The following is a 27,068-nucleotide window of genomic DNA, read 5'->3' on the forward strand; positions in this document are numbered from 1 at the left end:
TTCCCCCGCTGGGCCTTGCTGTCCTGCTTAGTGGGGTGGACTGGTCCTGCAGGGGGCGGCGGCTCCCCGTCTCACACAGCCTGGAGAACCTGAGATGCCGCTCTGACCCTGGCACTGGCCACAGGTGTCCCCATGGGCGGGCCACTTTCTGGTGGCTTCTTTTGTCATCCTCTCAGATCCTCCATCTTAATTTGCTTCAGAGCCCCACAGTGTGAAATCGCAATCCCCTCGCCTTCAAGCTACGTGGCTTCGGACATGTGATTTTCCTCTCTGTGCCTCCTGATGCGGAGATCTATCAGCACCATCCACCAGAGTCACCGTCGAGATCACACTCGTATTAACCAGTAGGAATATAAAAGTCACGGAGGACAGTTTAGCAACACAGTGAGGTGCTGAGGCACCAGGTGGTGCAGCCAGGTGACCGGGGTTTGGACCCTGACTCTGTTCCTTCCTAACTATGTGATCCTGAACCAGTTTCTTAACCTCTCTGTGCCTAGGTTTGTCACCTGTAGTATGAGGATAATAACTATTCACCCCAGAGCGTGGTTGCTAGGATTCAGTGAGAAAATAAAAGGGTTTAAAAGACCCGACATATACTAAGTGGTGTATAAATGTTAATTTGTTAATCTTGTTTCAAAATGAGGAGACAGAGAGATTGAGTAAGTTCTCTGAGGTCCTAGAGACGTCACAGGGCTAATAAATGCTGGCGCTGAGACCATGGCAAGATCAGATTCCTGGATAAAGGGGTCTGGTGTGTTCCCACCTTTTTCCAAGAACTTTCTTTGAAGTGAGAAGGAGCTTTTCAGCCCACGCACCGAGCTGCCTTGGGCTGCGGGCAGCGCTTTCCACAGCCTGGTGCAGAGCTAACTGCGCAGGGTGAGGTGTGTGGGGGCTGCTGTGAGGTCCGCGGGGATTCGCTGATGCACTCTGACGACAGCTCTGGGCAGCAGCTGCCTTCTGTCCCCGGCTCACTGGGAGGATCTGGGTGGTCTGCACTGCCCAGGCCAGCACTGCCCTCCCTCTGTTAGCCAAGCCTTGCCCAACTGAGCCTGGTGCCCCAAATGCAGAGGAAAATGGCATCCATTACCTCTTCCTGCTCTCTCACCCCTACCCTGACTCCTCACACCCAGCACCCATTCATGGACCGCACATTTCTTGCTATTTTTAGCCATCGGGTTTAGCTGGAAAGCTGGGCGCACCCCGAGTGCCCGGCAGTTTCTTTCCTTCTGCAGGGAATAGCCGCAAAGCTGCAAAGCGTCTCCATGGAAACCAGCCCTCAATCCATCAGGCCCCACAGTGTCGGAGGCCTAATCCCAAAGGCGGGTGGGGACCAAGGCAGCAGTTTAACAGAACACGCACCGTGACATTTTAGGACACAATGCCCATTCCTCTGTCTCCTAATTAGCCACTGCATCTGAGTGATGAAAGCAGCCCGTGTTCACCCCCCTGGGCCTGACTGCCACCAGCGATTGGCTCTGCAGCCTGGGGGCTCCCTCCCCCGCGGCCCCCACCTGCTCACTGTGGTCCTACAGGAACCCACAGGCTGTTCAAAGGGGCAGTCTCCCCAGGGCACACCAGCTGCCCTGCGCTGGCCTGGGCTGTTATGTGTGTGTTCTCATGGTGCTGGGCCACCACTGCATTTTCCAGTTCATTGAGAAAAGGGAAGTGATGTTTTCACGTTTTTTTTTTTAATTCTTCTTTCTCTGCCTTTTCTATCTTTTTTTTTTTTTCCATTAGAAAAATGGATCTCTGGGCTGTAAACAACACATAACCGACTTGTCCTGTTTCTGGCAGGAGTGAACACAGTCATGAATCCTGCTGGCGAGGGCTACGCTGGGGAACAGGCCTGGGAAGGCTCGATGGGAGCTTAGGGGTGGGAACAGATGGGGCAAGAGGTGTTGGTGAGCTAAAGAATGGAGCCCGGTTACTTTCCACAGGTTTGCGACCTCACCCCTCCGTGGACTCCTCTGGGTCATGGTGAGTGTTGGGATGTGACAGCTCCCCTGTCATCTCACCTGCCTGTCCACACCCTGAATCCACTGGATATTTGCCTCTGCTGATGACTGCTTTGATTTTTGTTTATAGGTTCTTTTGTGTTCTGGATCCTTCCGGCAGCAAATAGTGTTTGATTCCAGGTCTCAGCTGATTGTTTGGCCTAGAAGGCTCTGGAATCGCAGGATCAGGTCATTCAGAAGCAGCCTGCCTCAGGCGTCCCCCATCTTAGAGTAGAGCTCAGGAAAGCTCACCCAGGCCGGGGGTTCCTGTTTGCCTCTTGGACTTGTTGGCCAGGCATTCAAAACCACCCTTGCCTGTTATTAGAAGAATTATGGGAAGAGAAAACAGCTCAGAGATTGAAATTCCATCCCACAAGCCTGAAGGGAAATTATTTATCTAAGGAGAAAAACAAATCTTCCCCAGAGCCGTAGTCCCTGTTAAGAAATGTACTGCTTGTAAGACGACGTGGATCTGCTTTTCAGCAAACCTGTCAGTCCTGAGACTGGGCCTGCTACTTTGTGCTGCTCCTTCTGATGTAGGTACACCTCAGAAGTGCAGAGAGCCGGCTCATTTATTTTTACATTGGGTTGTCAAGAAAGCCAGGGCACTGAGAGGGGACTGATTAAATTCTAAGTAATTTTTCCAACAGAAAAAATAATGAGAGGAAAAACAGATCAAAAGACTCACCTACATTTTTACTTTTGCATGAATTAAAAGGAAGTATTTCTTCTTGGGGGCAGGAGAGCTGAAGGCAGCCTTAGGAGTCCCTCAGAGTGCCTCATTATGAGTAAAATCCTCTGCACAGCTGAGCTCCAGAGGAGGGTTCCCTGCTTTGCTTCAGAGGTAAAATGTCAGAATTTTACCCATTCAAAGGTGGCTACACTTGGACCTAGAATGTCCCCCAAAGGCCTGTGTGTTAAAGGCTGGGTCCCTGCCTGTGGTGCTATTAGGAGCTACTATGGACCCTCAGGAGGTGGGGCCAGGTGGGAGGTCCCAGGTCACTGCAGGCAGGACCTTGAAGGAGGAAGGTCTTGAACCTGGTCTCTTCCTCTTCCCTTTGCTTTCTGGCCATAAGGAGGTGAGCAGCTTTGTTCAGCCATGCACCCCCTACCATGATGTGCTACCTCCCCCCAGCCACCAAAGCAATGGGTCTGACTGTAGCCTAAACCTCCAAATCTGTGAGTCAATATAAGCCTTTCTTCTTTATAAGTTGGTTATCTCATGTGTTTTGTTATAGTAATGGAAAACCAACTAACACATTGTTTCTTGTTTGGTGAGGAAGAAATTGAAGTATGTTCCCATCCTAATTGGGTGTACTGCAATTCAGTCCTGACCTGAATCTCTTGGAGTTATCTCAGACTCCACAAATTAGGAGCTCAGTCCTCTGCCACTTGCCTCACTTCAGATGCCAGCTGTAGATCAGGTATCTCGAGATCCCCTGTACTCTGATCACACTTCTGGGCTACACTTCCTGGGATTCTCACGTGCTCCCTCAGGTTGGATAATTTACTCTACTGACTTAGAGAATTCAAGAAAGGACTACACAGTTGGACCTCCACATCCCGGGATTCTACCAAGCAAGGACTGTAAGTTAAAAAAAAAAAAAAAAAAGCAACTGTACTGAACACGTACAGATCTTTTTGTCTTGTTATTATTCTCTAAAAGATATAGTGTAACAACTGTTTACACAGCTCACATTGAGTAGGTATCATAGGTCGTCTAGAGAGGATCTGGAGTAACAGGGTGTGTGGAGGTTAGAGTCAAGCTCCACGCCATAAGGGACTTGGGTATCTGAGAATTTTGGTGTTTGTGGGGGATCCTGGGACCAACTGCCCATCGACATAGAGGGATGGCTGTACTTATGAGATTTCTTTTAATTATGAAGGATCCTCAGAGGTGAGATCTGGGGAGCACCCTGGAGCTCCCATGCCCCGTCCCCGTGGGGTCAGGGTGTGTTTCCCTTGTGAGATGTCAACATCTTCACCAACCAGGAAGCTCCATGGAGCTCTGCACCCGGGGCCTGGATTCAGGGTCCACAACTCAGGCAAGATGAATTAGATCATCAGCCCCATGACAGCACTCGGTCTCCCGTCTCCCTGCCCTCATGGGCAGTCCTGCCCGGTGACCACGCTGCCATGAAGCTGAAGACCCAAAGAGCTGTCCCATTAGCCTAAGAAAGATACTGTGACACCTCAGGGACCCAGGGATTTTGAAAGCTCAGGGCCTGAAAAGGTTTTGGAAGCTCAGTGCCAGGACCTGGGGAGACAGACTCCAGACATGTCTATTCTTCCTGATATTACAGTCCATGAGTAATTGACCAAGTCCCTGCCAGTGTCTGCTCTCTTCCCCCTCAACATCAGGCACTCACTGCTTTGGGAACATCTTGGCTAAAGCTGTCACTTTCCCTTTAGCATTATTGTTAAGTGCCTGATCTTTCATCTGGTTATTTGTATTGATTTCTGCCCCAATTCATCAGAATGCCGTGACACGTGGGTTTTGCCCATCTTCCAAGTTGCAGTTTCAATCATTTTTATTCTCCTATTTCACCTATTCCAACTGGGACTTTTATGGGAAACACCGTTCCCTCAGTGGAGAGAGTGGAGGTCTCTCCCTTGGATGGCTGCTTCCTCCTCTCCCCACCCGAGCCCATCATCGACCCAGTGACCCGCCTCAGGACCCTCCACGACAACGGGGTGTCTCATGTGGACAGCGCACGAGGGCCCAGGGAGTTAGGATATGACGTCCTTTCATTTTGAGGACTTTGTAGTTATGGCAAAGGCTTCACACAAACCAGACTCCAAATGGGTACTGTAACTTAAGGGAGCCACAAGTTGGAGGAAACACGGAATTTCCCACAGTGCTTTTGCTCTGTCAACGGGTCTCGCAGCACAAAGGCTCCCTGGCCCACAGTGGGCATTTAGTACACTCATGATATGGCGCAGCCACCCCCTCTCCCCAGCCCCCGAACATCTGCATCACTTCTAAAGGGGGCTCTGTACTCCTTTTTAAATTAAATATTTATCAGTTATCAACAGACAATTATGGCTACTCCTTGTATTCCTTTTCTCCCTTTCTATGTTTTTCATTGAGTAATAGATCCTACTCCATAGATGAAGTCTATGTCCTTTATTTTATCCAGCAAAATTTCAGACACAGAGCAAGTACATAATAAATGTGGAATGACGGCACTTTATGTAGAGGCAGCGAATTGGAATCAGATCCTCTAATGGTGATATCGTTTTGGAGATTTCTTTAGACAAGCATTCGTCATGAGCAAGCCAGAGATGGGACAGCAGACCCAAGTCAACGCCAGGATTTAGAGGAGGAGGATCAACACTCAGGAACTGCCACAGCTGGGTGCTGGATTACGTATTACAGGGTCTCAAGAGAGGCACGTGGAACTAAACTTGAGCCCTCTCCTCCCAGATGCCAGGCGTGCAGAGGCTGTCCTCTGACAGACAGCTGTCAGCGTAACCCACATGCACGTGCCGGGATCTGGTACGGTTGAGGGGCCAGGCACTGATTTACAGACGCCATTTCAAATACAGAGCACGTCACGGCGTGACAGGCGCCCCTCGTGATGGGGGAGGGGGGGACACAGCTGGGGCTGGCCCCTGGGGCTGGTTGCCTGTCCCCAGCAGGAGACAGCTGCCAGCATAGCATTTCCAGATCTGCTCCAGGGCTCCTATAGCCTGGGAACTCTCCTTTCTGAAAACCCACTCAACCTCCTGCTCCCTGAGCCTCTATGTGACTGAGGGCTATGGTTTGATGTGGAAGATGATCTGTCAAAAGAATTGTGAGATGTTTTCCTCCTCAGCAGGAAGAGGTGTATTTTCTCAAGAGAAAACATCTGGCCTCACATGAGATGCTGGAGTTTGTGGCTTTGCTGAAGCTGGCTCACAAAGATCAGAGTGAGGGATTCTCCCAGAATGTGGATGTCTATCAATTCTGCTGTAAGACCCACTACTAGTCACTCATGAGGGGGTGCTCCATCTTGGAGTCGTGGAGTCAAGCCAATTGTAATGAACACTAAGACCATGTTGTATGAGATGGCACAAATTATTTTAGTGGTATTGGTATTAAAAACAGGCTCTTGAGAATGATTTTAGGAAGATGTTGAAACAGGACTCTGCAGTACCTGTTCCCTCACTGAAACATCAACTGGAACAATGATTCATGCATGAAAATACCTTCCCAAGAGCTAAGGATACTGGTTGGGCTATAGCACCCAGCTGTAGCATAGAGAGAAAAGGTGGTGGCTATGGGAGGACAAGGGTAGCCGTGCTTACGTCACACTAAATTAACTTTAAGTCACGAAATCTCACATTAGACAAAGGAGGTCTATCAGTTCTGCTAATGATGAAGGGGTTAGTTCATCAACATGGTGTACGTGTGTGTGTGTGTGTGTGTTTATGATGAAAAAAATAGGAAATTTAAGCAGATCAATAACAAGTAAGGAAGGTGAATGAACAGTCAAAACCTTCTCAATAAAGACAAGGCCAGGACCTAGGATCCTCCCTGGTGAATTATATCAAACATTTTGAAAAAGTTAATGTCACTCCTTCTTAAACTCTTTGAAAAAATTTGAAAAGGAAGAAATAAGATGATGACATGATCTCATGTGTATAAATCACTGAAGATGTCACCAAAAAAATGTCAGCACTAATAAACAAATTCAAAATTGTCACATAAAAGTCCTTAATGTATCTATGTAACAAACTATCTGAAGAAGGAGTCAAGAAAACAGTCAAATTTACAGTAGTATAAAAATCACTTAAGATTAAATTTAACCAAGGAGGTAAAAGATCTGCACATTTTAAAGCAGAAGTCAAGGAAAAAGTTGAAGTAAATGAAAAGCTATCCTGTGTACATGGGTCGGAAACACTGGTGTTGTCTGTACTATCCAAAGTGACCCATGTGTTCAATGTCACGCCTTTCAAAATTCCCATGACATTGTTCACAGAAATAGAAAAAAGAATTCTAAAATTTGCATCCAATCACATAAGACATGGATTAGCCAAAGCAATTTTGCTCAGAAAGAACAAAGCTCATGGTATCACACTACTGGATTTTAAGACATGCTACGAAGCTATAGTAATAAAAAGCATGGTATTGGCATAAAAAAAAAACAGATGTAGAATAATGGACAGAACAGAGAGCCCTACAAGTCAATCCACACTTACACAGTCACTCAATCTTCTACAAAAGTGCCAAGGACAGAGTGGAACGGGGGTGTCTTCAGAAATGATGTTGGGAGGACGGATGTCTACACGAGGAGAAGTGAAGTTGGAGCCCTACCTCACACCATGTACAGAAATCAACTTAAAGAAGGTAAAAGCTTAAATGTAAGACTGAAGTCGTCAGATCAGTAGAAGAAACAGGAGAAAGGCTCCGTGACTTAGGCCTGGGCAATGCTCTTCTGGATATGGCTCCAAAAGCCCAGGCAACAAAAATGGACACATGGGATCACACCAAATGACAAAGCTTGTCCACAGCAGAGGCGACAACCAACATGCGGAAACAGCCTGCACCGTGGAAGGAAGAATTTCTGTACCACACATCTGCTAAGGAGTTAGTAAACAAAGTGTGTAAAGAGTCCAACCCACTGAATTACGAGAAAACAACCCAATAGTAAGAAAACAAGTAACTCGATTTAGAATGAGCAAAGGATCTGAGTAGACGAGGAGACATGTGAATGACCAGCCCATACATGAAAAGATGTTCCGCATCACTAGACATCATGGAAATGCGAATTAAAACCACAAAGAGATATCACCTCACACCTGTTAGAATGGCTCTTATTTAGAAAGAATGAAAAGGGATTCCTTGCACACGATTGATGAGAAAAGGTGACCTTTACATACGACCCATGAGGAAAGGGCAATCTGGCACCCTACCAATGGGGATGTGGTCGGCGCAACCATTATGGAGAACAGCAGAGCTTCCTCAGAAAAATCAAACCTAGGTCTACTGCATGACCCAGCAATCCTGTCGCCGTGTCTACCACTGAAGGATCTGAAGTCAGAATGTCAGTGACACCTGTGTGCCCACGTTCATTGCAGCACTATCACAGTGGCCAAGATGTGGATCAAGGAAGTGTCTATCCACCGATGAACAGATGAATAAATTATCTCTGTATAGGAAACCTTCCCATCTATTCACCAAACACACCTCATGCTCTTCTGCCTCCATTTGTTTCCATTACACACACACACACACACACACACACACACACACACCTCCATACAACTGAATATTATTCAGCTTGAAATAAGAAGGAAATCCATGCAGCACAGTTGAGTTGGGTGGATGTTATGCTCAGTGACGTAAGCCAGGTACAGAAAGAGAAATACTGCATGTTTCTCTTTCGTAGGGATTCTGTAATAGCTGACCTCATGCAAGCAGAGAGTGCAATGGTGGTCGCCAGGGTGGGTGGGCTAAGGAGTAGAGGTCAGAGGGCACAAAGCTTCAGCTGGAACAAGTGAACAACTTCTGGAGATTTATTGTGTCGCATGGTGACTGTGGATAGCAGTTACTTACTGCATGCTTGAAAATTGCTAACGGGGTAGATTTTAAAAATTCTTACTACAAAAAATGGTAAGTCTGTGAGATGATGAATATGTTGATTAGCTTGACTGAATCATTTCACAATGTGTGCATTTGTTGAGAAGTCATATTCTATACCATAACTCCCTACAATTTGATTTGTCAATTATACCTTAATTATTGCATATTCTTCTTCTGGTCGACTTTGAGGGCCGGTATGCATCACGACGATTCAAAATTGCAATTTGGTGACTCCGCTGGATCTCCTTCAAACCAAATCTTTTCCTTTCCTAATGCCACATTTAACACCTAGGGCTGCTATAACAAATGGCCCAAGACTGGGTGTCTTAAAGCAACATAAATTTCTCCTCTTGTTCTGCAGGTGGGAAGTCTGAAATGAAGGTGTCAGCAGAGCCGCACTCCTCCCCGGGGCCCTTAGGGTAGGATCCTGTCTGACCTCTTCCAGATTCTGGTGGCTGTGGGCAGTCCTTGACTTGTGGGAGCATCACCCCAGAGTTCAAGACCAGTGTCTTTAGATCTCTTTCTGTCCCACCACCCCACTGGTCAGATCTCTCTGAACTTCCCTCTTAAGAAGACACACAGCATTCAGTGGCCACTACTGCAGGAAAGTCTCTCCATGTCCAGGCCCGCGAGCACATTTGTTACGACACCCCTGCTTGTCCACGTAAGATAATCTCTGCAGGTTCCAGGAATTAGGATCTGGGGATTTTGTGGAGGTCCGTTTTTAGTCTATTACAATATTTAGGCAGATTTCTTGACTGTGGAACATTTTAAAAACTTTATTATACCAATGGGTATTGGGACTCTCAAGGGAAGGGGCCAATACTTCCTAAAATTATTGAATCATCAATACCTTTCCATAATCCTGCTTTTAAAAATCTATTTTCAAGATATCATGGGAATAATGTCTCTAGGAATATACTTCAAGGAAACGCTGGTCTGTAGGATAGCATACACACTCCATATCTAGCTTCCAGTGGCTTTTTCAATGGCCCCATCCAACACCCCAGACTTTATTTACTACAGATGGTCCCTGAAAATCATGACGGTTCAGCTTTGGAGTTTTTGACTTTACTGTGGTGCAAAAGGGATGCACATTCAGTGGAAACTGTCCTGTGAACTTTGAACTTTGCTCTTTTCCTGGGTTAGGGATATATGGTCCATATGCCCCCACCTAGGCTGGGTCGTGGTAGCAATTGCAGCTCCCAACCATTGTGAGGGGAAACAACCAACTCTCTGCAGAGAGCATGTTGCTGAGCTCTGAGGTTCAGGAGTTTACGCACATGTTTTTTTTTTTTTTTTGGTGGGTCTGAGGAGGCTGGAATGGAATGTAGGGTATTATGTGTATAAGGTAAGCTTCTGCCTCAAGGCTACATACCCTGCCAGATCAGGGGAATTAAGTGCATTTTCAACTTAACAGTGGGTTCTTTGGGGTGTTATTCTACTATAAACGGAGGAGCATATGCATTTTCTGATCTACAATTCCACATGCCCCTACCATTGTTCTCCAAGCACACCTGTGCTCTTCCTCTAAAGACAATGATCACCCACCCTGTCTCCACCCCCTACCCAACACTCCCCTAACCTGCAACACCAATATCCACTTCCTGTCCTTATTAAGGTCCCGTCTGTTCTCTGGGGCCCAGTGTTTCTGAAGTCTTCCCAGGTCTCCTGAGAAAGGACCTTCCCCTTTCTAAATCTCAGCTCCAGTTTTGAGCTACCCTAGGGTCAAGGATAATCAAGAGCAGAAATGCGTGAACACATTTTGCAGCAAGCAGCTTTGAGGTTGTCCCTATGATGCGCCTGTCTTGATTTCTGTTTCCGTCTTTTGATTGAACCCAGGGCCTCGTGCATGCTAAATTACACACTCACACATTTAGCATCTGGTATAGGTGATGCAATTTGGTAAAGCTACTAAAGTTTCAGCTTTATTTTGGGGTTCTGCCAGGAAGGGGGTCATTGTAAGTTATGCTTCATCTGATACCGTGTCTTGGTTGGAAAAAAAGAAAAATGGTGGGTGCACAGGTGTGCCCACACACTTGACCTCTGATCATCTCCTTCCTGGGGCAGCTCTCATCTGGTCCACAGTAGTGTTAAGAAGACAGGCAGCACTTCCTTCTGGTCCCATAGACTCTTTCCACTCAGAGCCCAAGGTGTGGCTCTTGTTCTATGACTTTCCTCCCTCTCCCATGATGCCCGCTCAGCAGTGCTCACTGGATATTGGGTTAATTATTCCTGATTATTTAAAAAGGCCAGATAATGTTCTAAGATGATGCAAGGAAGGATCAGATGCAATAATTCTGAGGAATACAACTCTTGATTTACTCAGATAAGTTATTTCTTCCTTGCTGGAGGGTCACAGAAATGGATGGGGAGTCTGAGGTTCCTTTCTTTTTACTAAAGCCAAGAAGGGGTGGGGGTGAAGCCTGCAGGCGGAGAGTATCTTGGATTTTAAAAAAGTCCGTCTTACTTCTTCCTTTTTGCTGTCTTTCCCTTCTTGTTGGGAACATGTGGGAGGAAGAGTGACAGTAAGGGCCTGTCCCTGCAGAGCAGGCGATGTGGAAGACAAAGTAATTGGGAAAACGAGATTATTTAAGAGTCAGGGTACGATGTCCACTGGGGTCTGGTTCTTTGATTTAATTGGACATTTCTGGCTGAGGGTGAGGGCCAATAGTCCGATTAAATAAATACCTACTAAGAGAAAAGAAATCTGAAGACACCAGGCAGGGAGATGAGTGGGTTTGGGTTTGATAAGCATGCTTTATCTTTCTTAATTCTGCAAGCTGGACGTGTGAGTCTAGGAACAAATGCCCTTGATACCTTTGTTCCAGAGGATAGTATAGCACCAGGAAGGAAGCATCTCCGTACTGGGTGGAAAAGATGTCTGGTGTTTAGCAGATGTCCGCAGACAGAGTCCTCAGCTGTATGAGGTGCAGGGTGCAGTGCTGCCTACCAGCAGAGTGTGCAGGTGACAGACGCCACATGTAAAATCCCAGCAGTACTGGAAATCAGTCGATGATCATTTTTCACATCTGTTACCAGCTTATGAAATTATGGAGCCAAGCCACAATCCCTGGTCTTCCAGAGTGAACTCTGGTATAGGTGATGCCATTTTGGTAATATGAATGTTCTCACGATGGACTTGAAAGCCAATTGTGGCATAGGGAAAAGGGTCATGTTTTATTTTTGTCAAGGGCCTGATAGTTGCTTGCTAATTTTATATGCATTATATGTGAGCTTTCCATATATGAATGTATATTCAATACGTATGTATTAGCTTTCAATGTACCTATTAGCCATATATATATATATATATATATATATATATATATATAAAATCAGTGCAATTATTTATAAATATAGATATTAGCATGTGTCTATGTATTCATTAGCTTTATGTATTTTATTAAGACCCTGCTGGGTAGTTGTGTGCTCAGTCCCAAAGACTCAGAGAAGAGGGATTGAGTGGCTACCTGTGGCTTTGCAGCTGGGAGAGGCTGAGCCAGTCAGACCAGCTCCTTGTGTCTCTTAAGACCACAGGATTTTGCCCTCTTCAGTGGGGAATGTTGTTGTGCTAATTGTGTAGAAACCCTTACGATCATAATTCTGGACAGCAGAGCAACTCTCTGAGTTAATATTTAAGCATCACGATACCTGCTCCAGCTGGGAGTGGTGGCGCGCACCTGTAATCTCAGTGGCTCGGGATTCTAAGGCAGGAGGATCCTGAGTTCAAGGCCAGCCTCAGCATCATAGGGAGTCCCTAAGCAATTCAGCGAGACCCTGTCTCTGAATAAAAAAATAAAAAAGGCTGGGGATGTGGCTCAGTGGTTATGTGCCTCTGGGTTCATTCCCTGGTAACAAAAAAAAAAAAAAAAACAAAAACAAAAACAAATAAAAAAAAAACCCCAAACTACCTGCCCCAACAAATCTGAGCCTGAGATTTAATATCTTGTGAGAAAGATGAAATCGAAGCAAAGCAGAAGAGCGAGCCCAGAACCCAGGCATCAAGGCCTTCACTACTCTGCTCCACATCCAGCTCTCTCCTCCAGGGCAGACCACTGAGCAGGGTGGCTTTGTCCCCCCAGGTGTCCTTTGCCTTCATTTGCCTTTAATTTGCCACAGCACAGGAAGGGACTGCTGCTCCCCCTCCTCAGATAAACTCAGGGAGCCTTGGGCAGGCCCAGATCACATGCCTGTCACCAGGGCAAGAACAAGGTGCAGCCCCACTCAGGGAATAAGCAGGTGATGAACTATGGGTGACAATTCCCTAAAGAGATCTGTCCCCTGTCACTGGGAATGGAACAAGGGGCAAAGAGGGCGGCACCAGGTCAAGAGCCAGCTGCTCCAGCAGGTGTTCAGGGTCTGAGCCAGGCCCAGGCACCTCCCGGCTCCTCCCTCCCCTTCTGCTAGCTCTGGGGTGTCTGAGCCTGGAGAGGGCAGGGTTCCCTGCTTCTCCCTCTGACCATCTGCTCCTCCACTGTTATCTCCGCCAGTGCGGGCTCCACTCCTCTGCCCCCGAGAGCTCCCTGCCCGCCTTGGCCATCTCCCTCCGGCCCTGTGGCCTCTACAGGGCCCCACCTCTGTGCATCTCTTCCGTAGACGTTTGTTTGAAGGTCTTCTCTGCTCTTTGGGGGTGCAGATGGAAGCTTGGCACCCAAATTCCAGCCCCACAGCCTGACCTGAGCTGTGCTTCCGGGCAGACTCCTCTCCCTTTCTGCCTCTGTCTGGCTTTGAAACCTGTTCTTGTCAGGCTGATGTGAGGAGGGGGAGGAGTGGGCAGTGGGAGGAGGGAGGGGAAGGATCCTGAGCCCTGGCAGGTGTTGGGAGGGCGGAGCAGGCTCTCTGAGCCAGGTGGCAGCCTGTGGGAGGAGGGAGGGGAAGGACAGGGTGCAGTGGGTGGGAGGAAGCCGGGGAGAGCATTAGAAATGTGTTTGTTTACTTTTATCCTTTGGGCGGGAGCAAAAGCAGGTGTGGGTGGGCATGTCTCCATCCCTTTGGGCTGGGCCCCAGCTTTGGAGAGGTGGCTCTGGCCTGGGTATGGAGGGGAGCCAGGGCTCCTGAGCATCACCTAGGCACCCTCGCTGGCTGGCAGAGAGGCCTGTGGAGTTGGAAGCTCAGCTTCTGCTGGGGATGTGGAGCAGGAAGGAGGAGCCAGAGTCAGAGAAGCTGAGAGTTCTGGAGCTGGTGGCCCCAGTGCATGGTGGTGGCAGCTGGGCTTGGGCTGTAGTTGCCAAGCTGGGCTGGTGGCACAGGGACTTGTGCCAGAAGAGCTGCTTCGCTGGTGATTGCCTTCTGTAAAGGGAGTGGAAACTAACAAGGACCCGGGTCCCTGTGATCCTGAACGAGAGGGGAAGACCCTGAGCCAAATGCCACAGAGGCTTTGCCCATGACCTTGGTGCCCCCGAGGGTGCAGCTGATGGGAACAGGTGACGAAGGCCCAAAAGGATGTGGAGCCGCACTTTACACCAGGGACCAATGGCTCAGAAAGGCAAAATGAGGGAGAGCAATTATTATTGAGGAAGTCATTGGGCAGGTCCTAAAAACTGCTGTTTTGGAAAGAATGACACGGGTTTCCAGCTTCCGGGAGAAAAATGACAACTCTGTCTCAGAACCAGCCTCCCCCGCCCGCCCACGCTCCTGCTCTCCACGTCTGTGGGATTTCCAGCTCCTCCTCTTGAACATCAGCACATTGGAAATTTCCCTCATCTTTCTGAGTCTCAGTTGTGTCATCAGTAAAATAGAAATACTAATGGCTTGGCCATCTCTGAAGTCAGGTGGCCGAGCAGATGGACTTTCTTGGTGGCTGCCAGGAGTGGTTGGGGTTGACCGTTCCTGAATTAAGCATTGGACGTGGGAGGCTGAGGCATGACTGCTAATGGAGACCACAGGCCCAGGGAGGGTCTGACAGTCACCAATGAACCCCGCCGCTGCTGCGGAAGAATAAGCAACTGGGGGTGCGTGGCCTCCCTTCTCCTGGCTTCATCTACAGCAGTGGTTCTCAGGCTTTCTATCCAGGGGGACTTTGTGCTCCCATGCAAATGGAGCAATGTCTCAAGACTTGGTTGGTTGTCACACCTGGAGGGAGGTGCCTCTGGCACCTGGTGGGTTGAGGTCAAGGGTGCTGTTAACCTACCTGCCTGGATACCCTGGGAGACACGGAACTTCCCAATGCCCAAATGTCAATGGTGCCCAAGTTGGGAAGCCCCAGACCTGATTTTCCTGTGTTAGACAAAGCAGGGGGTTTCTCATCACCTAAACATTCACCAGAAGGTGATCTCCACAATCACAGGAGGACGGGGAACTCAGGGTGTGAGGCCACCCACACAGAGATGCAGCTCCAGGTGAACCCGCGTGCGGGTCCTCATCAGCCCCTGCGGCCTCAGAGCCCGGTCTCTGGTCCTGAGTAAACACACTTGCACTCTGAACCAGGAAGCAGTTGTCCTTGAATTTGAAATGTTTTCCATAAAGAATAATCGTAGGTCTTACGGGGGAAAGTAAAGGCTTTTCAGAGGAATACAGATGAGGAAGGCCCTGTTGCTCTAGTTTGTGTTCTATCAAAGGACACGCTTCTGCCTAAAGGTGTTTCTGAAGTGACACACTGTGTGATGACTGTGTCCCTGTGATCAGGAAGCATAATGGGTGCTTTGGGGCCTCTCTGAGCTGGTCCCTCTTAGCATCCACTCTGCGCCTCCCTGTCCTGTGGGGAGGCTGGGAACAAATGCACAGAAGGGGACCACATTCTTTGGAGACCACAGAAATCCATCTGGAGAGAGTGAGCAGATGGGGATGGTGAGGGGATCTCAGCCAGCTCCCAGAGGCAGGGGAGAATGGATGAGCCAGCCTCTGAGCTGGGCCTCTCCGACCTAGGAGCACAGGAGTGCACAGCAGATCTGCGGGGTGAGGGCTGAGCTGCTCCGTCAGTACCTGTGCTGGCCAGTCACAAGCTGCACACACATCCAGCCCTGCAGCTCACCTGCATCGGCTCACCTGCAGGAAAGGCCCACATTCAGGGGTTGCACCCTAGCCACAAGGAAGATAGTGGGAGACTAATCAAAAGGGAGCCATGGAGAGCTACTGGGGAGTCATTATGACCTGCCCACTGTCAAAGCAGAAGGCAAAGGGGAGGGGTTTTGGAGAGAAGAGGAGAGAGAAGCACCCTTCAACAGGGAAAGGTAGAAGGTACACCATTAGGGTTGCAGAGGGCCCTTTAAGGGGCACTTCACTGCTGATAGAGATGGACTAGTGCCGTCCCACCTGGCTGTCAGGTGGGCAGGGAGAAGGGCCTTTAAGAAAGCACCACCTGGTGGGTTGGTGTATCATGCCTGTGCGTGTTGGGCCACAGAGGTGTCTTGTTCCTTCAGCACCCTTAGCCTCCGCTGCTGGCACACTACACCTGTCCCACTGGTCTGTAGAGGAGGTCCTTTCCATAAAGGCACGATGACAGAGTGCCCCAAATGACTCTCAACAACCAAAGCCTGTACCTGCATTTGTACCAGTCCTGAGTCAATATGTCTTTGAATTTGCATCGACTCCTCAAATGACTCCTTGCACTCCCAGCCTCCAGAAGCTCCAGCCAGGCCTCCCCTCTGTGCACAAGACATGGTGACTCCATCTCCAAGTCCTGGCATTTCCTCTGCCAGCTCCCACTGGCCACCACCTCTTCAGTTCAGTTCAGGTGCAGCCCCAAGCCTCAGCCTGATGAGCCCCACCAGCTGCTTCCCTCCACTTTGTCCAAACTCAACCTACCCTGGGATGTTAGTGGAGCAGTTCTGAACGGCGCATCTGTGCACAGCCCATACCCACGGAAAAGTCCAGGCGGCACTCAGCGCTTTTACCATCTGACCCTTCCGGGCCACCAGAGCCAGCAAGGCTCTGCTCTTCCCCTGATTGGTCACATTCTTCCACCTCTGTCCTCCCCGTGCCAGGTCCTGGGTCCTGGCACTACATTCCCGTTGGCTTGCCACTGGAACTCTGCTCATTCTGGGTGCAACCCTTGGATCCAGGGTGCAAGAGCTCATTTCCCAGGTCCTGGTTGTGAGCCCCGCCTCCTTTGCCCCAAGAGGCTGCGTGTGGTGCATGCAGAAACCCCCTTCTTGTTCTTGCATGCCCTGACACAATGCCAGAGTTATAATGGCTGCTCTAAAAAAGAGGGAATAAATGATTAAACGCCACTTTGCCCTGAAGAGCTAATTTAATGTGTGGTGATTATAATTGGCTCCCTCTCCTCATTTCATTTGACTTGAGAAGATTTCACATTTGTGCTAAATTTGAGCTGTTTCTTTAATCACAGAAGGAATTCCCTCTACTTCAAAGCAGACAGCCAAGACCTCTGAACACCTCTCAGAGCAGGTCCTTGGCTCTGGGCAGTGAAAGGAACCGTGGGCTACTCGCCTCTCCCTGCCTGGACGAAGACACAGCCCCTGGACCTCTGGGAACAACACGGCTGCTTGGCTCCTTGTTGGACAAGAAAGCCGAGTCAACTCTTACCCAGGCGGCTGTGCTGTGGTGATGACGTCCAGATGGGGACGGCCAGGATGTGAGGAAGACCACAAGGGACACTCTGGCTAGGAAAAGAGGAGCATGGGGTACGCATGTGTGGGAGGGGCTGTCAAGGTGGAGCAGAAAGTGGCAGGAAGACGTCTGTCCTCCAGCATCTGAGCAGACTGCAAGCAGGTCAGGGCTTCCAATCTGCAGAGGCAGCGATATGCTGCAGGCGGGCGGGCGGCTGAATCCCAAGAGGAGGCAGACAAATCCTCTGGGACAGTGGGCGCCCCAGGAGTAGCCCTGCAGCCCACAGGTTGTGGCTGCCGAGTTCTGTCCCGTTCCGTCCTTGGAACTCCATCTCCATGCCACGGATTGCCACCCGATTTCAACACACACTCTCACTGGAACCTTGTGATGAGACCTCTTGAGCCCTCTCTGACATGTTTCCTGCAGCTCTAGGTGGGGGTGGAGGTCACACCAGCTGGCAATGACCACGAAGCAAGTTACCTATGAACTTTATGTAAGGACAGTCTGCAAAAGTACTGAATGCGGTTCCCAGCCCCCGGGTTATTGCAGGCCCCTGACACCTCCATCTGTCAAAGTCTGGCTTTGATTTGCCAGCCCAGGAGAAAGCCTACCCACCCAGCATCACCTCAGATGATGGCACAGGCTGGGTCACTGCAAGTCTATTTATAGACAGGGCCAGAACCTCTTCTGATCAGCTTGGGTTTGATCTCAGTCGGTGGGCAGTGGGGTGGTAGAGCGCGAGCTCTGAGCACTTCCTCCAATGAGGGTATTCCTGCTGCCCCTGAGCAGGGCTTCTGGTGGTCTAAGTGTGCAGATATCCATTTCAAGGGTGGAAACAGATGAAAATTTAAAAAGGAAGTATGAAAACTGCCACAGGCTTTGGGAGATTGCAGGCCACAGTGAGCTGACCAAATTGCAGGCCTGGGGGATCCTCTCCGCCAGCACCCTGCTGCCTCCTCTCCCTTCTTGCCTGTGTGCCTTGTCCTTGCTCCTTGGGATCATGTCTCTTTTCTCCCCAACAGGCCATCTCTGGATCTGTTTTCATGTACATCTATTTTTTTTCTATTGATTTTTTCTTCCTTGTGTTTTTGCCATTTTATTCTTCCTCCGTATCTATTTTCTTTCTGTGTTTTTTTTTCTTTATCATACCCCTTCTCCTTTCAATAAAGAGACATAAAGTATTTTAAAGCATTATCTTAAAATATTAAGATTAATATTAAATAAAGTTGCCTTAACAATAAGTGTTGGCAAGGATGTGGGAAAAGGGTCCACTCATATATTGCTAGTGGGACTGCAAATTGGTGCAACCACTCTGGAAACTCCTCAAAAAATCTAGGAATGGAACCACTACTTGACCCAGCTCTCCTATTCCTCTGTCTATACCCAAAGGACTTAAAATCAGCATACTACGATGACATGGCCACATCAATGTTTATAGCAGCTCAATTCGCAATTGCGAAGCTATGGAATCAACCTAGGTGCCCTCCAGCAGATGAATAGATAAAGAAAATGTGGTATATATACACAATGGAATATTATTCAATGATAAAGAAGAATGACTTTTTCACTTTTGCATGATAGTCTAGAGACTATCATGCTACGTGAAGTAAGCCAATACCCCCAAACCAAAGGTCAAATGTTCTCTCTGATATGTGGGTGCTAACCCATAACAAGGGGGAGGGAGAGGGGAAGAATAGAAATTTCTGTGGATTAGACAAAGGGGAATGAAGGGAAGGGAGCGGGGGATAAGAATAGGAAAGACAGTGGAATGAATCTGACATAGCTCTCCTATGCACGTGAATGAATACACCCCAGTGTCTCTATCTTGGGTACATCCACAAGACTGGGATTCTAATTAGAATATTTTGATGTACAAATACATCAAAACAGATTCTACTGTCATGTAAAGGCAAAAATGACAAATAAAAATTTTAAAAAAAGAAAAATTAATAAAGTTGCCTTTAATTGGACATTTAAACATCTGTTAACATTTTTATCTCTCTTGGTTGCCCTTTAGAAAATATGAGTGCAGTTGACTTTCGAGGTGGTTGATTAATGGCACATGATGGAATGAAATGTTCCTCATTCCTGCTCTAGGAGAAGGCGTGGTATCTGCTTAGCCGTTGAAAGCATTTGGTCGGGGACGGTGGCAGGAGAAGAATCACTACCAGTTCTAGTTAAACAGAGAGATGTTCTAGTAACCAGATGGGTTTTGCTTGGCAGTTTATCAAGCAAAGTGTTGACTGGCTCTGGAAGCCCATTCAGAACACCGTGTGCCGGGTGTTCGTGATTCTGTTTATGTCCTTCTCCTCTGATGGCCATGGCTTTGATGTTCCCATCAGCTTTATGGAGGGGTAATTGTGTGTCATTCTTTGCTCAGTGTACTGATGGAATCTCCTTAAAAATTATGTATTTATTTCCTTATAGATTTCCTGTGCAGAATAAATGTGCAATTGTACATTTCATTATTCATGAACTTGATGTTCACGACATGTTTGTTAGGTTGAACACATGATGAGCATTTCATAGCAGCTAGGAGAGTCACAAAAGGTTCTGTGTCTCTGAGCATCAGTGAACCCACAGTGCTGGGTATAACCCCAAGGTGTGCAATCAGACTTTAAATTTCTTATACAATGAATACATCTATATGATCTTTTCATTAAAGGCAAAGCAACTTAGAAGAATGTCTGGTCCCTTTCATCCACCAGAAGGTCTGAAATTTAATCTTGACTGAGTTTTCCTAAGACAGTGGATTCCTGGACCAAAGTCATAAGGATTCTCATTGAAGCAAACCTGAAACCTCAATCCGGCTAAGCAACATTCAAGTGAGGAACTCTTACTAAAATGCATCTGGAATCCAAAAATACCATAGAGGAAGAAAAATGAAAACACCTTTGTCAGATATACTGACCACTTCAGCGCCCACCGTGTTTTACAATCCAACGGGGTGAGTAACTACACTAGGATATCAACTTCTAACAGAAGCCTGTGAACGCTTTCAGTCCCGGGACACATGGTCAGCACTATCTGACTTCACCCAGATATCCAAGACCACGTTCACCGACAATGCAGCTAGGTTCTGAGCCGTGGCACTTTCAGAGAACCCATGAGCCTGCGCGCTGGTCATTTGGATGAGAGCTTAGAACTGAGTCTGCTCATGTCTGGGGACAGGGACATGTTGGTGCTGTCTTAAGCCTCTGCTCCATATTTTGACGACACATGATGTTCTGGTCGAGCTGGGCCTGACAACCTCCCCATTTCATGCCAGGTCTGAGGAGGACGCTCCACGACTTCCAGATACCTTTACTTACCAACAAGCAGGTTGGGGGTTCTTCAAATTAAGTGGCAAATCCTTTCAACAATTCTCAATGTGTAAGACGAAGGTGGAGGGGGAGAGACAATAGGGCAGAGAGTGGGCCTAAAGAGAGGGGACAGAGTATCCCCGGGGTCGGCTCCTTACCTAGTCCTCTGAGTCATCGTCTGCATGGTGCCATGAGCATGCCATCAGGACTGGCATGGACTTAGGCAGGGGTTTGGGGCCAGGAATTAGAGAAGTGTAACCAATTTTTAACATTATCTTGCCTGGGGGAGGGAAAGATATAGGGGTAAAGATTCTGGGCTGTGCTTACAGAGGAACACTTGTGTTTAATAGTCTGATGGTTTGAGGAGTAATAGAAGGAAGAAGGTGCCCAGTTAAGTGGGGGCAAGATTAATGGTTAAATTTTCAGGCCAAATTTAATAAGGTGCTAATAGCCCTATTGGTAATGCAGAAGTGTGTGCAAGCTTCTTGGAACTTTCCATGAAAAATCTTATCTCCAGAAGCAATATATATTTTCAAAGGAAACAATAAGCATGAGCCTTTAATATTTAAACTTCCACAAAGGAAATTGCATTTCTCATTTGCAGGATGATTCATTATAATTAATCCCCCCTTTCCTATTAAAAATGCTTTGTGTATTCTGTTTATTTAGCTTAAGAGCTTAGAGCGTTATGATGCAGATATACTCAAAACTTAAATCACTGCAAGCCAGCGACACCCCAAGCACTCCATTATAAAGTAGTTCTGTCTGAAATTTCTGAACTACACTGAAAAGATTTAGCAATGATCCGTCATTCCACCTCTTTTTAGATCAGCCGGCCCCACAGGAAAGCCACACATTAAACTTCAGCTGACTTACATTAAAACCTCCTGAAATTCAGGTTGAAATTACCTTGGGTCCCAATCCCCAGTGCACTGCTACAGATAAAATCCATTTTCATTATTTAGCTCTGTAGTTTGGGTAACAGCTTCCGCACAGAAATTTGACCCCAAGCAAGGTGAATTCTGAATAATACCTAAAGACACACTCATGGCACGGTGCGCTGTGCCATGATAAACAGCTCGGCCTGAGCAAGAGTGGGCGACCAGGACCCATCGGACCATCCCAGAGGGGTGTGGTCTTTGGGCTTTTCTACCAGAATCAAAACCAGTAATGAATTTGAGGTTACTCACTCATGGATTCTGTCAACTTGGCCATCGCTGTCATTTCTTGTTTGTGCTTTTCCTGGAGATGAGAAGAAAAGACAATTACATGGATACTAGGTCTTAGATGGGCATTGAGACAAGGGGTCAGGGACAGCTGTATCCTTCTCCCTTCTTCCCCCGAGGTCAGCTTTGGTCACCAGTGATCCAATAAATAAATAAATCCCCACATTATCGCTGTGTTATCAGGAAGTCACTGAAAAGAGATTTTTAGGGCATCAGAAATTTCCCATTGCTCCTGGCGATGAGCGTCTGGCACACGGATCTTGGATAAATATACTTAGTGATGCACGACTGGTTTCCAAAACCTCTTTGACACTGGATTTTTGACATACATATGCCAAAATTTTGCTCTCTATTTTCTCCCGTTGAAGCTTTTTTTTTGGGATGCTTTTTCGAGTTGATATTTTTGTAGTCATTTGGTTTCCAAAAAACGACATAGATTTTCCACATGTCTCTTGGTCTTACTTTTTTGGGTGCCTTTCGTGTCTTCTGAAGGTCATAACTTTTGATGGGTTTATAACCTCATCTATTTTGGGCTGAAAACATTTTGTGTCACCTGGGATACAGGGTATAACTCAGTGCCTTTGAGAACCACACCGATACATAGAGAACTTGAACCAACCCACATTAAAAAGTGACTTTGGAGCTATTAAGAATAATGGCCAGCTCTACTGAAAAGCTTTCTTCAATGTCTTTGAGGTTTTCGTAATTACCTGGGGTTCCTAACATGAATAACCATGAAAGCATTGGCCATTATCATTTTACTGTTTAGCAGTCTTATTTTGTTGATTGCGAAAATAAAACATGTTCATTATTTTAAAAATTCAAAAAAATGCTGAAAATGGTAAGTCTGACAACCTATTTCTTTCATCTCTTCATACCCAGGAAATCACCGCTACATTTGGGGAACAGCCTAGGTCCAGGTCTACACCTGTGGGGATGGCCGGAGTGGAAATGCAGCCCCCTGAACAGATACAGACGCCTACACTGCGTGTACCAAGCTGTAAGCCACTTTTCCTTCACACCAGACCATCTTTCTGTGTCAGTGAAGGGGACGCACATTATCACTTTTCAGCAGGTTAGAACAAAATTTCCTTAGCCAAGAAGTTCCCGTTTAACTTATTTTCCATAATTTCTTCCTTTCCCATTTAACTTATTTAGACTTTTTTGCTATTTCATAAAACACCATCGCACGCATCTTTGAACCCTTGTCTATTGTGGTGAGGATGACCCCAAGGTTAGTTATGACTTGGTCAAAAGTATGACTATTAAACACTTTGATACCCATTGCCCATCTTCACAGGATGGTGGCATTTGACGGTGAGGCTGCTCTTTTCCTTAAGTCTTGCCGATTCGCCTGGGGCATTGGGCTCCTCTCTCAGCCTGTGACAAAGTCAAGGTAAAACTTGCCATCTTGTTAAAACCCCATTTCCTTTTGCTGCCCCCTTGCTTATGAACGGCCAGTGTCCTTCTCACACACACAGTCAGGCCGTTAAGTCCCCATATCGTGTTGCAGATTTCTGGCTCTTCTGTCACCAGCATTGGGCTCGTAGACACCCAGAGTGGCATTTATTTCCCCGTGGGCCTTGTACAATGTTGAGCACACTGCAGCCACTTGGCTGGCACCTGGGTGGACGTGTCACGGCCTGGGTGTTGTGGCCCAGTGAGCAGGATCGTCATTCACCCTTCTAGTGTCACTATTCCCAAGCAAAAGGCGTGTGCTTTGACTGAGGGACACAGGTGGCCTTGGTTGCCACAAGCCCGTGTGCACAGCAACAAAGCCAAGACGCTGCCTGCTATTTCAACCAATAATTGCCCTTGAGAACAGAAGTGGCAGAGGAGCTATAATCGTCCACCCTGCCTGCTGGGACGTTTTAGTTCTCATGATTTTCAGGGAGATGCTGAGAACCAGCCCAGTGTGGGCCAGTGGAGGCCCAGCGTGTCCTCCATGGAGGTACGATGGCAGCTCTGGTTCCCTTGTGTGTGCACGCTGGCTGCTCAGTGACCATCACCCAGTGGACTGTGTCGACTCACGAGTAACCACAGCTCCGTGGCAGGAGCTCAGGGACATCGTCCTTGACCCGAGGGAGCCTCGTCCAACCTGGTCTGCCCTCTCGCTGGCCCTCAGCCTCTCCCGGCTCTGCTCTTCTGGTCCCTTGAGCTCTGCTCTTGCTCTTGCTCCCCACCCTGGGACTCTTTACTTTTCCTGCCCCGGTTCCTCCTGTCCTCACCTGGATCACTGATCCCTTCAGATTGGCCCTCATCTGATGGCCTCGGTGGTGAGACCCCCGTCCCCAACAAGCCACAAGGTACCCAGGCATTGGATCCTTAAAAAGCCCGTCAAGTTCACCTGTATTCTTGTGTATTATGTCACCCTTTCCTCCCTTGGGACCCCAGGACCCAGCCACAGTTGGGACCCCACTCTTGCTGATGGGTGGTCCTGGCAGCTATTTGTGTTCCGCCGTGGTGGCTATCTTAGTCCCAGAGACGGCGAATCCTGTGTGGATCAGCATTTTCCTGTTCCCGTAGTTAAATGGAAGCTTCTGACACTGAGGGGGGAGGGGCCCTTCCAATCCTAAATTTAGTGCTCTCAGACCGACTCCTCTGTATCATAACTTATGGTGGAAATCATGACATATGTTTTTGGGTAAGTAGTTTAGTCATTCTATTGGATGTCTTTAAACTCCTTCTGTCCTCTCCTCATTATCGCAGAGTTGATGTTTGCAATCCCGTGGTGTGGATACCCGATAGAGCATTTACATTCCGTTCTTGGTGGCAAGCAAACTCTCCTCCATATTCCGCAGCCAAGAGTTTCCTTCACAGTAAATTTCCTGGTTGTTGGATTTACATTACTGGGGGAGATTTCGAATTACAGCGTCGTAAATCTGGAAGAGGCGCTGTTGGAGGTTCTCAAGTGTAACCCACAGCGCAACAGCCACAGAGCTGAAGCCCGAGGAGAGTCGCGAGCCGAGGGAGGCCCAGCGTCACCTCTTCCTCCTCAGCCCTGATTTCCACACTCCCTCATTCTGGTCTGTCCCAGATGCTGTCCTTTAAGGTTCCCCTGCTGCCACCTGCCTCTGGCCTCACCCGCAAGGTTGGCCTTGAGAGCACCCCTGGGACCCTTGGAAAACGCACACCTGACCCGAGGAGCCCCTTTATTCTGGTCCTAGTCAGGGCTGTCCTGGGCCTTCCTGCCCTGTAGGCATGACAGCCTCTGCTCGGACACCCTGCTTCCACTCCACCCTAGCCCTTCCCAAACGTGTTCCCCGGAACTCCACTGGACACCACCAATCTCCACAGTTTCTACTCTTTCTGACCATCTTTCCTGCGTTTTATTTCTAAACAACTATGTTCATATACAAATGCACCCAGGTATCACATGGCAGAGTTTGTTATGGGGCCAGGGCTTCTGATGCTTTGCAGGATGTGAGTACCACCCCCAGCAGCTTCCTGTGGGCATTCCTGGCAGCCCCACCAGCATGGCTGGGAGGCAAGTTGTGGTGCACCAGAAGCCTGGCCACTGCAAGTCCCTGGTATCCTGGTCCTGTCCTCTTACTTCTATGGTCTTAGTTTCAGGATCTGCTCAAGGAAGTTCTGGGGTGCTAGTTCCCGGCAGGCAACTAAAGATGATGGTAATGTTCCATGTCTTTCCAAAAACCAGAAGAAACGATGGGAATGTTTTCGCCGTAAAGAAATGATAAATGTTTGAGGAGACAGATACGTTTAACTGACTAACACGATGCCCCACAGATATGAATGATTTTATATTTTTATGTATCAGTTAAACAATTTTAAGTAAAATATTAAAAATTGAAATCAATAAAAACCACACACATATAAACACAAAAGAAATGGCCTGCTGCGTGCTGAGCACCCACCCTGACTGACCCCCGCCCCACAGCTGCCAGACAGGTGCCTGGATGTGCTTCTTACAGGGGAGTGTGGCTCAGTGGTGTTTTAAGGTGAAAAGAAAGAAAAACCCAGCCAATCCTGATACATTTGCTTCAAGAACTTTCATGGAGAAGCTCTTTCCTTGGGGAACCCCGGGTTTCGTGTTGGAGGTAATCAGCCATATTATCCTCTAAAATGAAAAGGAAGCCAGGAATGCAGGGCCCTCCTTGTCCAGAGAGGAGAGTCGGCTGGGGTTGGCAATCCTGTCCTCATTCCCGGCTGGGTCCTGCTGGGGGGGAAGTTCCTGTGTGGAGGAGAGGGTGGCCGTGGAGTGGGGAGGCCTCGAGGCAGGCGCTAGAACTTGGGAGCTTTTCTCATCTACAGAGTAGGGACACGTGGAACCCACCCTCCCTCCCAGGCAGCCGTGAGGAGCACACAGGACAAGGAGCACGGACACACCTGAGTGCGGTGTCCCCACCTCGTCCTCGTTCCCTTGGCTGCCCGTGTGGGGCCCACGGTACGGCCTTCTCTTGCTATCTGAGGACAAGTAATGGTGACCTCGGTCTGAAATTTGTGCTGAAAACAGCAGCTATTTTCCCTGGAGCTAGTGAGACCCAAGGCCACCAGCCCCTCAGGGGACCACTCCTCAGGAGGGTGGGTGATGGGCAGTGGGCGTCCACGCAGCCCACATGCACTGCCCTCCTCCACCAGAGCAAGGGGGTCCAGAGCCTGCATGGAGATTCTGGGGGAGCCCCTCCAGCCGGAGGAGCTGCCTGTCGGGGGCGTGAGGGAGGGATTTGGAGTAGAGGGAGCAGGCAGCAGTATCAGCAAAGCACGTCCACAGTGCTGTAGGAAAGGCTAGTGTCTTGTCACAGTCGTCAAACGTCTCAGTACAGCACTGACCCTGGGCAGGAATGAGGTCTAATGTTCTCTTTGTCTGACTGTATTCTCTCAGCCGCATCTGGGAAGGTGAATGAGGGCTCAGCAGTTTGCTCAGGGAGTGTGTGTGTGTGTGTGTGTGTGTGAGTATGTGTGTGTGTGTATGCACGCGTGGTGAGTGTGAGTGGTGTGTGTGTGTGCGGTGAGTGTGTGTGCATGGTGAGTGTATGTGCAGGTGTGGGGCTGGGCTGGGACTTGGGGGTGGCTGGGGGACTGGCTCAGGAATGTGCTGTTTTTGGATGGAGACAGGGGCTTTCCTGCTGCCCAGGGCTCCCGGGGATGTTTTTCTCTCTAGAACGTGTGCTCACAGTCACCAGAAAACTGTGAGTCTGCCCCCTCCCACCCCGCTGCGCCACACCTTGTAAAGGAACATTTATGCAAAGCAGGGGCCTATAATGCCATTTTATGACCTCATCTCCATCAACGGACCTCAGATCCAGGGGCCCCCAGGTCTCCACCCTGCCCTTCAGGTTCTGCATGAGGAGCCGCAGGCCCTCGGCACCTCCCTGACACGAGGCCGTGGAGGCACAGGAGGCCGTGGAGGCACACGGACCTAGCTTCAGTGGAAAGTTCCACATCCTCAGGGGCAGTGAGTGTGGGGACAGAGCAGAGCTGGGCGTCAAACCCGGGGGGGGGGGGC

At 48.5% G+C, this 27,068-nt stretch overlaps 1 protein-coding gene across 1 annotated transcript in view; it reads right to left on the reverse strand.

Moving 5' to 3' along the window:
- The window catches only part of Kcnj6 (potassium inwardly rectifying channel subfamily J member 6), a 186,726-nt gene extending 164,917 nt beyond the window's left edge, over positions 1 to 21,809 (reverse strand). The window contains exon 1 of the mRNA XM_015478776.2: positions 21,566 to 21,809. Within this exon, the coding sequence (XP_015334262.2) occupies positions 21,566 to 21,599 (34 nt within the window). The 5' untranslated portion in view covers positions 21,600 to 21,809. The remainder of the gene's footprint in view (positions 1 to 21,565) is intronic.
- Between the last annotated feature and the right edge of the window lie 5,259 nt (positions 21,810 to 27,068).

The sequence above is a fragment of the Marmota marmota genome, unplaced genomic scaffold (genome assembly GCF_001458135.2).
Source record: "Marmota marmota marmota unplaced genomic scaffold, marMar, whole genome shotgun sequence".
NCBI lineage: Eukaryota > Metazoa > Chordata > Mammalia > Rodentia > Sciuridae > Marmota > Marmota marmota.